This window comes from Naegleria lovaniensis (assembly GCF_003324165.1).
Source record: "Naegleria lovaniensis strain ATCC 30569 chromosome Unknown tig038, whole genome shotgun sequence".
Lineage (NCBI taxonomy): Eukaryota > Heterolobosea > Eutetramitea > Acrasida > Naegleriidae > Naegleria > Naegleria lovaniensis.
The window spans coordinates 176,196-190,138 of record NW_025407860.1 but is presented as its reverse complement, the minus strand read 5'-3'; the positions used below and the strand labels follow the sequence as shown (position 1 = coordinate 190,138).

Here is a 13,943-nt window from a genome sequence, read left to right as displayed (position 1 = left end):
AATGTAAGAGGGAAGCTCTTTCTGATACTAAGTGCAAACGGTAATCGATAAAAATCGAAAGAGTCGTTGAAAAAAATGTCAAAAGTCACCCAAACCAAAGTCAACGCATTATTGTATTGGGCTCAAAATGCCACGAAAAACTACGATAACGTGGACATTAAATCTTTTTCATCTCCATCATTTGCTGACGGACTTGCTTGGTGTGCCATCATTCATCACTTTAGACCTGATCTCATTGATTATGGTGAGTTTGAGTGTCAAATTCAGAAAACCACAACAATTTTTATTTGGATGTTCTATGAACAATTAATTGAATTATATTTGAATATTGAACGAATATGAACACACGCCGATGCGATACAAAATATTGTTGTATATTCAATCCTCCATTCTCGATGGTGTGAAAATATCTTGTTCCGAATTTGGCATTTTTGTGGAACACCACTCTTCGCGGACACTTTGACAGCATCCTTGTCACGAAGCGATCCCAAGAAAAATCTTGAACTTGCATTTAGAGTTGCTGAAAAAGAATTAGGATGTACACAATATTTAGAAGTGGATGATTTACTAAGTAGGTTCGTATTGAATTGTTCCCATTTTGTTTTTTCAAACAAATGAAATATATTTGTTCATTATCAAATGTGTGTTGATCTTGGAATAATTCCATTTGCACGCTATTCACTTGACAACAACAATTAATACATTCACACCAAACTCTAGTTCGCGTCCAGAACCAAAATCCATTCAACTCCAACTCAACGAATATCGAAGAGTGTTAGGAAGTGCCAACGAAATTCACAGAAAAAATTCCGATTTTGGAGATCTTATCACAGATTACGAGCAAAGTCAATCAGCTCTTAAAAGAAGTGTCACCATGCCATCGAAAAGTCTTGAAAATCCAGAAACTCCTCTCAACAAAAGCCCAGCTTCCTCAAAAACATCAGCGCTCTCTGTACAATCTTCTCTGGGTACTAGTAAGCTTTCTGTACAATCCTCAATGAATACGACTAGTAGCAGCACCTCAGAGCCAAAGACTGGAATTGTGGCACGAGAAGTCTATTCGAATACTTCGAGTCCAGTCATTTCTGTCACACAACCCACAGTCGAAGGACTTTCTTTGGAGGAAGCAAAGAAAAAGATCAAAGATTTGTACGAAGAAATTTCATCACTCAAAACCGATGCTGATAATATCAAGAGAGAAAATAGTAATTTGAGTTTAATGTTTCAAGAAGCCAAGCACACGAAAGAAGAAACTGAAACTGTTTTTAGACAACAAAATGAATCTCTCAAACAAAAGGTTAGCCAACAACGGCAAGATTTGGAAAATGAACGAAATGCTAAACAGAATTTAGAAAATTCGATTGCAAAACTGAAAGATGACATTGAAAATTACAAAAAGGAAATTTCTGAAAATAAGAAGAAACTTGAAAGTCTTGAAAAAGAGAAACAATCTAACAAGGATACCAAATCTGTGGACGAATTACAAAAACAAGTTACCGATCTAACGAATCAAGTGAAACACAAAGAAAGAATAATCACACAACTCGAAACAGAGAAAACATCATCCTTCCAAAATTTACAAAAAGTATTAGCCGAGAAGGAAAAGGAAATGCAAAGCATGAAGAACAGTTTGAAAAACATGACCGAACAAGCAGATGCCATGAAACAAGAACGAGAAAAACTTGAAACTCAAATCAAAACGTTGAGTGGACAATCGAACAATGACATGAAAAAATTAGAAGAAACTATTCAACAATTAACACGAGAAAAACAAACTGCAGAACGTGCTGTAAAAGATACACAAATGCAAATGGATGATATTACTAAAAAATTGAGCAAGACTGAGAAGGATTTGGAAGAGACAAGAAAAACTCTCGATACCAAACTAAAGGAATCTCAGCAATTGCAACAAGAGGCCAAATCATTGAAAGAACAACAATCAAAATTTTCACAAGATGTCACAGAGAAACAAAAGAATCAAGAAAAAGAACAATCATTGATCAAGGAAAATCAAGAAAAACTCTTAAAAGAAAAACAAAAACTGGAAAAGGAATTGGAAGACATTAAGAAACAACTTTCCAAGCAGCAAGAATCCTCAAAAGAGCTCGAAAAACTTCGCATTGAAAATAAGAAATTGGAGGAGACCATTAACAAACTCACTTCTGAATGTACTACATTGAAGAAGGAAGTTGAAAAGGTGAACAAATCAAAAGAGGAAGCTGAATCTGCACTCAAACGTCAATTACATGAATTAGATGAAAAACATCAACAAGAACTTGCTCAAACCTTGGAAAAATCAAAATTGAATTCCTCTCAAAAACAATCCATTCTCGATTTACAACTTGAAGATTTAAGGGAACGATGTGCAGATTTAAAGAAGGAAAAGGAATCTGTTGAGAATGAACTCAAACAATTGGAATCTAAAAAAAATCAAGAAATTGAAGATTATAAGAAGAAGATTTCGAATCTCGAGTCTGAATTGAAGAACAACAGCTCAACCAAGTCTGTCACATCGACAACAACCACACCAACAACTACATCACCAGGTATTTCCCCTAATTTATCAAAATTAATCGAGCAAGAGAGACAAGAACGTTTCATATTGGATCAATCCATTATTTGTTTCGATGCTTGTACTTTCACACATCAAATTCCAACTCCTGTGAAACCCATTTTCTATGCCTTGTGTCACTGGCTGGAGTCAAGTGAGACCTTTGGAGTCAATTTGGTCTCCACTTTGAATTACAAATTCAATTCATACATTTCAACAGATTTAGAAAAGTCATGTTATTGGCTGAATGTCATGGTTCGTCTCATTCACATGCTCAAACTAGAACCAGAATACGAAAAGAAGATGAAAGCCATTTTGAAGAGCAATATTTTGGAAAAGGACTTTTCAGCACCACTCTCCAACCAAGATACATTCAAATCGAGAGCACCTGTATTCTTGAATTACAAATATTCACAACAACTTGTTACTCAAGACTCTAAATCACAACCATCATCAACAAGCCCATCTGTGGATAAGTTTTTAATTTCTCTGGCTCAATTGACCTATGATTGCTACTTTGAATGTATTTACCACATGCTTCTCAAAGCAAAACCCTTAATTTTGGAAAAGATGTTTGGATTGACTCCAACCAATTCAATTCCATTACTTGGAAAAATTACTGGAGATGTGAAAATTGACGTCATTGTTCGAAACATGTCACATTGGATGGATCAAATCAAGAATAGTTTATTAGACACTCGATTAATTGTTCACATGTTTGAAGTCTTGGCAAAATTACTGGACTCTTTAATTTTCAATCAATTTATTTCATCCATCAGCTCAGAAAGACTTAAAAGCAAGAATGTGAATCAGTTGAGAGATTTATCCATGAATCATGCCATCCATCTTAAAATGTCTGTCTCCTTCTTGGAGAGTTTCTTCTTTGAGGAACATTTAACTGCTGGATTGAACATTCAAGATTTATTCCATCAAACAAGAGTAAGTAATTGTGAATTTGTAAAAATAGAAAGATTATTTTTCACACATTGTTTTCACACATTCACTCCATAACTAATAATAATCACTGCTCATATTCATGTATGAATCGTTAACGTTCTGGTTCATGATTGTTTGAATACTTATTGTTCATATTCATGATTGTGTGAAATGACATAATTGTACAACAAATTCAAATAGGAAGGAGCAGATGTTTGTGTGTTGGGCCAAAAAGATCTTCTCCAACAAGGCAATGATTTACGTGATATCGTATGTCCACATCTCTCCACTCCACAAATTTCCATTCTTTTATTGGAATCTTCCATGACTGCACAAGATTTAATCATACCAAAATTATCATCGAATGGTTACACAGATCCCAACACATTTTCCAAACAAACTTCTCCACTTTTTGATTTTGAAAACAAATTCATGAGTACTGCTACACTTCACACCGTTCAATATCCATCCATTTTGGAAAATTGTAACAAACAAGAATATTTCTTTTTGTTCACAAAATCGAACATGATGGGTCAAAAGAATACTCAGAGCCTTTCGAACATGTCATCCTCTAGCACATTGAATGAAAGTACTTTCACATCGACTCCAACCAAGAATGCACAAAAATCATCGATCCGAGACGATGAAGAATATGACGTGAGTGCATCGTCATGGGCCAGTTACAAACACAATGGTGGTGCACTTCTCTCGAATGAGCGTTCAACATTATCGACGTCATCGGCTTCTTCGCCAAGTAAATCCTCGAGTAGTAGTGCTACATCAAGCAAGAAATCAAAGAGTGGATTGAATATGGATAATGGTTTGTTTGATTGAAAAAGGTTGTGCTGTGTCCTTAAGCTTGGTGGCGTTGTGCATAATAAAAAGTTTAATTGAAATTAATCAAAGAAAATAAGTATGGCGCCAAAAACCGTTTCATTGTTAAATATTTAAAAAAAAATGATCAAGCAACCGCCCTCTGGCGATGAGGAGCAATTCTCGCAACAATTTTTTGGAAAGTCTTCACAAGCGATTTTGGATGAAATTTATAACTTATCCTATGTGAATATTTGTGATGCATATGATCATTTTGAAGATTGGGCCATTCAATTAATCGGAAAGGATCCAACTATTAACAAGGAAGATTTAAAAGAACTGTCTAAATTAATTCATGAGGCAGTTCAAAAGCTTGCAAACAAGAGTATAGCTATTCTTGGTCTTCAGGCTGATCTTTTGGACGATGCTGCTTTGAGGCAGTGTTTCAACTTGCCACAAATACCACCCGATTGTCGTGAGAGTTATTGTAAGCTCGTGACAAGCGATATTACATTACCAACAAGCAAAGAAGATGCCCTAATATTTACAGATGACAGCTTGACAACTTCCGATAGTGAAATACTACAAGTTCTATCTGATATTTACTCTATTCAAGAAGAAATGAATACGTCACATGAGGAGTTGGTGCAAGGAATTGCTAAGGGTCTCACCTTACAGAATGAACGACAGGAAATTATCAAAACTTTAAATTATTATGCTTTACACAACAAGAAACTGGAATCTGTACAACAACAACTCTCGCACCTCGCTATGGGCTTGGAACAAACTGTAAATTCTCTCATCAAACATGCACAACATCTTCATCAACAATATAACAACACGAAGAAAGCATTTGAGGAGCAATTTGGGGCTCAAGATCAAGAAAGTATCTTTTCACAAGGAGGAGGGGTATTCGATGATCAATCATCAACGTTTACTGAGAGCAACAAATCCTCACAATCGGAAATTTCCAAAAAACCATCCAAAAACTAAGTCTTTTCAAAAACTACTCTAAACTCTCCACCATCCTTCCTCTAAGTTCTTCTATTGATGCTTTCAATATAATCCCAATCATCACCATATTTTAATAAATTATTATTTAAAATTCACTTGGCCATGACTGTTTAACCATGCTCTGCACTATTGAGAAAGGATTTTTGGTAAATATTTAAAACAATTCATTTCAAATTAGAGACCATGACGATGATGTGATTTAATGAGTAGAACTCTTTTCGGAATGCATGGATGGTAAATCGGCTTTGACAGTAATATCCGGTTTAAAAATTCGGTGAGCCGTTTCAGCACCTGCAAATATGCTTCCCACACTCACTGCAACAATGAACAAGAACCTCCATGATGTCTTCCTCAATGGTAGTGCTTTCTTCATGATTTTGGCCTCAGCAGTTGCTGCAGTTGAATCTGGCTGACCAGGTCTTTTGACGATTTTCATATTTTTTGTTTTCTTTCTAAAGAAGAAGCGAACATCAAGTGTTATCGTATGGAGCAACTGTTAAACAAATCATATGAGTTGGAGCAATAGTTGTTAGATAATGTCGAGGCCTTGGAGAGTGAATAATTTCAGATCAGAGTATTTCCTGTGTGAAAGTTGTTTTTTCGTTTGTCGCTTTTGGCGCCTTTTCAAATTAAATGAAATCAAAAAAACAAAAAATTGTTGTTTCAAGAACAAAACACTTCAAACAACCGGACTGTTGTTGTTGTTGATACCAAATCACACAAACCACTTGGTGCTAACGGATAGCATGGATTTGAAGATTTTATGATTCCCATTGTTCATTGTTCTTATATATATATTTATTCTAATTCACATTCCATAGACTCAATTTCCTTTCATTCAATCATCAACCACAAGAATTATTCTTCTTCCGGAATCGATTATTCATCACGAACAAGCATATTGAACGAATAGATTTGGCGTAAAATGTCCCAGAACAGAGGCTTCCAACAGCCAGCAGCTCCACCCGATGGAAATTTATCATCATCCTCTCAACAAGGCTTAGCATCATTTCTCCACCCAACATCCAGTAATGGCAATTCTTTCACCACTTCAATAGGCTTATCCTCCTTCCTTTTGAATCCTCCATCCCAACATGTATCTGCAAGCCATAGAGGTCCTCTCCATATTTCTTCCGCTACAGCACCATCGATTCATCCCATAGCCATTTCCGCTTCTCCTCTCTCGGCAGCTTCATCTCAACAACTACCATCCTCATCATCATCATTACCCTCTCTCCTCACAACACCCTTTCCTACCGCTACCATTCACACTTCCATTCCTCCAACTCATTTCCTTACTGGAATGCCACCAACCTCATCTTCAAATAGCTCAAATATTAATACAGACCTCATGTCAAAGAAGCGAAAAACTCCCTCAGCGACATCCCGAGCAGCCATTAATGATGACGACGACGAAGAAGACGATGACACTCACAAGATTGAAATTGATGACACAGCCGATGAAACAACAAGTGAATTCACTCCAACTAAAGCAATGAACACCTTGAATGAAATGACAAGTACCCCTCAAAGCGATGTCAAACGAAGGAAAGGTTCGGATGGTACCACCTCTTCTGTGACAACAACAGCTTCAAACACTCAAAAAGGATGTAATTGTAAAAAAACTGGATGCTTGAAACGATACTGTGAATGTTTTCAGAACAACAAACGATGTACAGATAAGTGTCGTTGTCAGGGTTGCAAGAATTATGACGGATGTGCTGATTTGTGTCGAGTGTTGGAGAAACAATCAAAATCTGGAACTAGCTCCACAGCAAGCAATCAGAGAAAAGTCAACTCTCAAAAGAGAAAACAAACACAGAGTCAAACTAGTAGTAGCTCGTCGATGGGAAGTGGTGTCACCTCGGCCAATACATCTTCTCGACAACAGTCTTCACAAATTGGCAGCCCCTCAATATTGGGAGGTGGAGGAATTATTATGGCGCATGGAACGGTACCATCATTTGCTCATCCCTATCAACATCCACCCATGAATACGGATCAAATCTCGGCCTCATTATATCAACATCCTTTAAGCTGTCTCTTTGGTGAGGAGAGTGTTGTGGAATTGTGCAAGAGACTGGTGATTGCCTCAGTTCAACAAGAGCAAATCTTTAAAGATGAGTGGGCAAGCAAGTCCAGTGATACTGCTAGTGGTGGCTCATTGTTGTCACCTGCTCTCACCTCTCCCAAGAATAGCTCCAAGAGCAACACTGACAATTTTCTTCTATGTGACGAGGATGACGCTACCAATTCTGCCATGAACCTCAATCAAGCACAAGCTCTGCAATCTCCACGAAAGGTCTATCCAAAAGGTTTTGAGAACGGTCTCATCAACTCTATCAACACTCGTGTCGTGCAAGAGTTCAAACATTTCCTTACTCAGCAGCCTTACAATCAGCAAACAGCAGATCAGCAAGAGTAAATCTAGATTTTGTTGTTGAAATTTTACAAGTAATCGTGAAGAGATTATTTACAAAGCTCTTATAAATTTATTCCTTCTTTTCCTCACTTGGTTTTTCTGAGGCGTCTTCTCGTTTGGCTAAAGCTTGAGCCTCTTCGAATTTTTTCTTGAATTCTTGAGCGGCTGTGAAAAGTTTAGTATTACGGTGAGATGATGTCAAATTATCCAGTCAATACATCATCAATGACAAGAAACATAGTGTTAATTAATACTAAATCAAACAAATTCAACTTACTTTCAGTGTCTCTGAAACGAATAGCAAAAATTTCAGACTTGGCTTCATCGTCAGCAAAATCGGCTGGTGATGAATAGACCCAAGCCTTGTCGCTACCAACATTTTGAGTCAATTTCATCTCTGGAATAATCAAGTGGTTGGCACAAATTGTCAAAGTCTTGTCTCTTCTCATCAAAGCTCTCACTTTATGTTTATCGGTCTTGTTTTGAAGGAATTTCATAATACCAACGCCACGTTCCTTCCATTCGCTAGAGTCGTTATCGAATCTGAAGAGTTTGGCACGACTGTTGTTCCATGATGATGAAGGAAATGACAGTTGGTTCCGTGATGAGTGGAGATGATAAACGCGTGATGATGAATAACAATATATTGTTCGTTTTGAAATGACAATATATTATTGTTGAAATTGAACAATTCATAATCAAGGAAATATATACATCATTGTTGTTATTATTATTATTATCAATTTGGATAACGATGATGATAAAACGATCCAAAAGGTCATCGGTCCAAATGATGATTTATGAAACACTTACACTTGATAAATTTCTTCTTCGTCTTCAATTTTAATATGAACATCACGAGTAGGAAGTTCGTCCTTGTTCACTAATGGAGTGAATTGAGCCTTGCATTCCTCTTCCTTGGCGAATTCTTGTGCTCCTCCTTCTTGTGTGTTATCTTCAGTATCAGACATCTTTTTGAGAATGTTGGGTGTTGAATTTTTTTTTGACTTCAATTTGCGAGGGTAAAGGTACTGGTGGATTTCAGTCGAGGGTTTCCACCCAATGGAATTCTTTGTTGGAGAAAGAATATTTACTGAGGTATTTGTTGTTGGTCACGTGTTTCTTGAAGAAAAGAATAGAACGGAATGTGGCAAGTCAAATTATTCTTTCATATGGAATTTTGTGGCAAAAATCAAATATCCAGTATGGCCTTTCATTTCTGGAACGGCAGCGAAGAGTTTTCGTGGAGACCTAGTTGCTGCAGAAGAAGATGTCAACGATGAAGAGGATCCTTCTCCTCCTGCCGTGACAGTGGTGTCAACAGTTGAACTTGGTTGTTGATCGTTCTTCTTTGTGAAATAATGGTCAACGGATGACATCTCTACGACATTACTCATGTACTCCTTCGCCAAACATTCTACAGTTTTGATTTCTACAAAATCAAATTCTCTCAAAGCGTTTGCAGTCTCTTGAATTTGTTCAATGCATGGACTGAATCCACAAAATTTACCTCCAACCTTGAGAAGTCTGAACACGTTCGAAATACATAACCAAGGTTTTGGCAAATCAAGGAAGATAGCGTCCACAGTTTCTGACTTGTCTTGCCCGAGAATTTGTGAGGCGTCATGCTTTGGTCTCAACGTATCGCTCAAAATAATATGTGATGTTGTTTCATTGGGGTTGAATCCATCGAGACAGACGTCACCGTTTGTGATGGTAATGTTATAAAGTCCATTGGACCTAAATTCATTTACGGCCTGCAAAAATCTCTCCTTGTGATATTCAAAAGTGAATAATTGACCATTTGGCATAATTGTCCTAGAAATACTTGTTGAAAGAGAACCACTACCTGTGCCAGCTTCAATGACAATGCTACCTGGACGTAATCGGAAATGTGTTAAAATCAAACTAATATCTGCATGATACAAAATTTGAGTTCTATGTTTCAAAACAAGGGTCCACAAATGAGGAGTTGGTTTGAGAACGTAGACAAAGGGTTTTTTAGAGTCGGCTGTCGAGTCATCATCCTCTGCTGCTTTTTTACGAGAACGCTTGTCGACATGACTATAAATTTTGGATCCGAAAGGTTTGCCAATGATGTTCTCATGCAAAAAGGAGCCAAATCTACAATCAAACGTATGACCCTTTTTAATAACCTCTGCTTTCATGATATCATGATTAATAAAGAAGACCACCATATCACCCTCTCGGATTTTGTTTGAATTTTTATCGGCTAATGAAATAATTTGTTTGGTATTATAAATTTCACTCTTATCGTTCATGGAAGGAACCAACGAGAGAAGGAGAGTTTTTCTAATTTGTTCCAACTCTTCATTCTTCGGAAGAGGTTTTGTGTTGTTGTTGGAATTGGAGGATGTTTTGGTTTTCTTCTTTTCAGGTTCACTCATTTTTTTAAATGCAATTTTCTCTTTGAAATTTTCGGAATGAAGAATTGTTCGTTCTTGAATTCTCATGCTTGACCAGGCACAAGACGAACAACTCTTTCAACAGGATGATGTTGAATGATTGAGAGTATTGGAGAAACTTGAATGTCTAACGCAGACGGGTTGAAAAAGCAAAATAGAAAAAAAAATGAAAGTTTTGCGAAAGCCCGTCGTCATCTTGGCTTGTCTCTTGCTGTGGATCGGGATCATTCTCTTTTCAGTTTCAGTCCATTCAGCCACACTAACGCCACAACAATGCGAAGATTTGGGATTTAAATCATCGGAATTGAGTTGTTCAACATGTAAAGAATTTTCTCTCTTTTTGAGTGAAAAGAAAATTATTGAAAATTGTAATAATTGTTGTCAAGATGTTACAAATCAAGAAAAAGGAGAGTCATCCAGTAACGCAACAGAAAAAGAATTTGTTAGTGGAGTACTCTACATGTGTTATTGTAATATTAGATCTTTCCCTGAAATTGAAGGGTTTATGAATAACGATGCCAAAAAATTTAGAAATTTGCAAGTATTGCAACGTCAAGGAGTTATGCCAACATTGTCCATGAAGAGAAAAGATGGTTCAGAAGAATCTCATTTAGTGAGTCACTGGAAAATTGATGAAATCAAAGAATTTTTAAATGAAAAATTACTTGCATAATTATTGATCATTCGATTAGGAGTTCTATGTTGTAATAAATCTATTAAAAATTTAAATTTTGTTTCAGAACGTCAAATATTTTGAATCGTTTGAGTTTTTCTTTAAGATATTTAAGGAATGGTGTGAAAGGTGGCAGTTCAACAACCAGTCAGTGGTTTGAGTTTCAACAGCTGTGAAAGGCGAGATGCTTGCTCCCCAATTATTTCGAAATCAAGAGAGTGATGTCACTATGAAAATGAAGGTTGAGATTCTTGCGCACAAAAGAAGAAACGCGTTTTTTTAGAATGTTCAACAAAAGAAAAACGCCGCCATCAGGAGAAGATTTTGTCATCATTGTTGCAGTTGCTCGTTGTTGTTTTTTTCATTCGGATTCAACAAATTTTGAAGCACTTTTATTGCTCACATTAAAATTTAATAACTGCCATCAATTACTTTTCAAAAACAAATTGAAAACAGATTCGGAACCATCATCACGCGCATATTGAATTAGAGGAATATTTAAATTATTATTCATCATATGGAAACATCAAATTCTGTAAATGTTTCTGCTGCAGCATCCAGTTTATTAACCTATCCTGTCAACATGTTTAAAGATTTGAGAAGGCGATTGGGACGCGGAGGAGCCCCTGATTTTCACCATGAACAAGAGGCTTCTCCTTCCAACGTGAGTGCAACACCAACCAATGAAGAAGCTGCTTCACGAATGAATCGACAAATTAATTTCCAACAACAACACTCTAATAATAATCGCAACAATAAGAATCAACAACTATCACAATCCAATGACGAAAATGATAGTGAAATTTCGAGTCAACATTTCCAAAAACGTCACAGCAGACATCATGCAAGCATTTCATCATTACATTCATCGGAACGAGAAGACGACAGTGCATCCACGACCGATGGTACCATGTCTGATCGAATGGGACTGAGCGAGCTCGAAACAGAAAACTTTGATCCTCAAGATGATAATCATTCTCAGTCATTGATATGTGAAGATCAAGATGAAGCATTCATGGAAGACCAATTTTTCATGAGCTCTCCTTCACAACAGCAACAACAAAGATATCAACCACGGGAATGCATGAACAGTGTAGAGTCAGATGAAGATGATGACGACGATGATGGAACCATACTTTTCACCAACAATCAGAATTGTTATCAAGATGATGACATTCCAACCCCGTTGAATCTGTCTCCCATTAAGCCATGTGATTCATCTTCAAAACAAGAAAAGAAACATCCAATGGCTTCTCCTCTCCTGCAGCAACAACAAAGAAGGTCAAGTGTATCATCGTCAACCTTCTCTTCCTTTGTGACCAACAAGAGAAAACCAATGGCTGCCACTCCTGGAGGCAGACTCTCCTCAAAAACCTCTTCCACTTCTCACCTCAATAACCTTTCCATCACTAACACGGCCAATACCACCACGAATTCACCACACATTCCCACGGCAACAGTGGATCAACATTCTCCTCGACCTCATCAATACAGTTTCCTCTATCATCATGGAGATCACATGCAACGATTCCGACATACCCGATATCAAACTGGACAGTTACCGGAAAGTGGTCCCTATCGGTTTGATGATTCACGAGAAATACGAAACAAACTCTCTCTCACAAACACTTCCGATATTCAAAATGTAGGCCAATATGAATTTAACGCAGTGAGGCTCACGACTTGTGATTGGTTCATTAATGGCTGGCAAAAAACATCCACGCATATGATCCGAGTTCAAATTGATATCTATAAGAAGAGAATTACATTTTGCTATTTGAATATGGATGAACAAACCGTTCAGGAGAAGCTTGTGATTGCATTTGATGATATTACCGGATTAGAATTTCAACATTCTCCCTTATCGGACGATATTGTAGTGATTGAGGTGAATCAAATTCCATCGGATGCTCCAGCCTCGATGAGATCCAACTTTTTCTTCCTCTATCTCACCAAGGAAGATAGTGCCAAATACATGGACGGAGCATTACTCTCTTCAGACAAACGTTTATTGAAATTGGCCATTGTTGGTCTTCCTACATGGGCCACCATTGTCAATCGGTATAGCATTCCTATTTTTTATAATCATCGCATTCGAGGAGTGATTACCACTCTTGTAAATATTTATATTATTATTAGTTTGATTTGGGGCTTTTATGACTTGTACAAGAATTTACCAATTGTTGGAGGAGCATTGAGAGCCATCTTTGGACCTGTGGCCTCGTTTTTGGAACCCATCATTAAGAATAAGATCATGTTATTGATACCTCTTGTATTTTCAAAGGTTTGGGAAGCGGCACAAATATTCTTCTCTCTATTTGCTCCATTACTTTCAGTGTTCACACCGTTATGGAAGCTCATTGTAACATTATCAAATGCCATTACGAATGTATTCAAACCACTAGCGGATGGTTTTGTGATACTCGTCAATGGCCTTATTTATCCTTTCATTCAATTGTATCATCATGTATTATATCCACTATTTAATGGACTTTATTTATTATTTGCTGGAATTTCACGATTTTTATCATTGATAGGAACGGGCATTTATACGGCATTTAAAATACCTGTACAGTTTGTTGGAGTGGTATCTGCAGAGATTGTTGACATGTTTGTCGACTTGTTTTATGCCTTGTCAACTGCTTTGAGTTACCCAGTGACATTTTTCAAGTTGCTATTTAGCCTGATTGCTGGAATTATTGCTTTTATTTATTCTGCTATTGTGTATCCATTCACGAAATTGGGCACTCTTTTCAAGTTCAAGAAGGATATTGAGCATGCCACTAAGGTGGTCAGTAATGTGGCCGCTGCCTCTAGTCAAGCTGCCTCTACGACCTCTTCTCTCAAGGACTATTTGATGAGCATGAAAGAAAATTTCCAACCCCTCTCAAGTTTATGGAATGGCATTCGACGAATTATTGATAGTATCATTCATACGTATCACACCAAGATCAAACATAGATCTGTTTGGAAGAGGCGTATTTTGATTACTATCATTTGTTTAATTGTTTTTGCTGGTCTTGTCATTGTTTTTGCTCTTCTCACATAGATGGTGTGACAACAATTTTATCACAATAAAATAGGGAATACAACAGTAATAATTTGGAA

The 13,943-nt window shown here is 37.0% G+C and overlaps 7 protein-coding genes across 7 annotated transcripts; 5 read left to right on the top strand and 2 right to left on the bottom strand.

Moving 5' to 3' along the window:
- Window positions 1-75: 75 nt before the first annotated feature.
- On the top strand, window positions 76-4,321 carry C9374_009322 (uncharacterized protein; the record flags this gene model as incomplete). The annotated part of the gene is made up of 4 exons (XM_044699497.1): window positions 76-244; window positions 467-575; window positions 721-3,490; window positions 3,689-4,321. The coding sequence occupies 4 exons, from the start codon at window positions 76-78 to the stop codon at window positions 4,319-4,321; spliced, it is 3,681 nt and encodes a 1,226-aa protein (XP_044544673.1).
- Window positions 4,322-4,444: 123 nt separating this feature from the next.
- C9374_009321 (uncharacterized protein) lies at window positions 4,445-5,293 on the top strand (the record flags this gene model as incomplete). The annotated part of the gene is made up of 1 exon (XM_044699496.1): window positions 4,445-5,293. One exon carries the CDS (start codon window positions 4,445-4,447, stop codon window positions 5,291-5,293), a length of 849 nt encoding a protein of 282 aa, XP_044544672.1.
- A 946-nt stretch (window positions 5,294-6,239) lies between these two features.
- C9374_009320 (uncharacterized protein) lies at window positions 6,240-7,739 on the top strand (the record flags this gene model as incomplete). Its single annotated transcript, XM_044699495.1, has 1 exon — window positions 6,240-7,739. The coding sequence occupies one exon, from the start codon at window positions 6,240-6,242 to the stop codon at window positions 7,737-7,739; it is 1,500 nt and encodes a 499-aa protein (XP_044544671.1).
- A 67-nt stretch (window positions 7,740-7,806) lies between these two features.
- On the bottom strand, window positions 7,807-8,707 carry C9374_009319 (uncharacterized protein; the record flags this gene model as incomplete). The annotated part of the gene is made up of 3 exons (XM_044699493.1): window positions 7,807-7,901; window positions 8,014-8,297; window positions 8,550-8,707. 3 exons carry the CDS (start codon window positions 8,705-8,707, stop codon window positions 7,807-7,809), a joined length of 537 nt encoding a protein of 178 aa, XP_044544670.1.
- Window positions 8,708-8,896: 189 nt separating this feature from the next.
- C9374_009318 (uncharacterized protein) lies at window positions 8,897-10,144 on the bottom strand (the record flags this gene model as incomplete). The annotated part of the gene is made up of 1 exon (XM_044699492.1): window positions 8,897-10,144. One exon carries the CDS (start codon window positions 10,142-10,144, stop codon window positions 8,897-8,899), a length of 1,248 nt encoding a protein of 415 aa, XP_044544669.1.
- A 184-nt stretch (window positions 10,145-10,328) lies between these two features.
- C9374_009317 (uncharacterized protein) lies at window positions 10,329-10,835 on the top strand (the record flags this gene model as incomplete). The annotated part of the gene is made up of 1 exon (XM_044699491.1): window positions 10,329-10,835. The coding sequence occupies one exon, from the start codon at window positions 10,329-10,331 to the stop codon at window positions 10,833-10,835; it is 507 nt and encodes a 168-aa protein (XP_044544668.1).
- A 517-nt stretch (window positions 10,836-11,352) lies between these two features.
- Window positions 11,353-13,884, top strand: C9374_009316 (uncharacterized protein; the record flags this gene model as incomplete). The annotated part of the gene is made up of 1 exon (XM_044699490.1): window positions 11,353-13,884. One exon carries the CDS (start codon window positions 11,353-11,355, stop codon window positions 13,882-13,884), a length of 2,532 nt encoding a protein of 843 aa, XP_044544667.1.
- Between the last annotated feature and the right edge of the window lie 59 nt (window positions 13,885-13,943).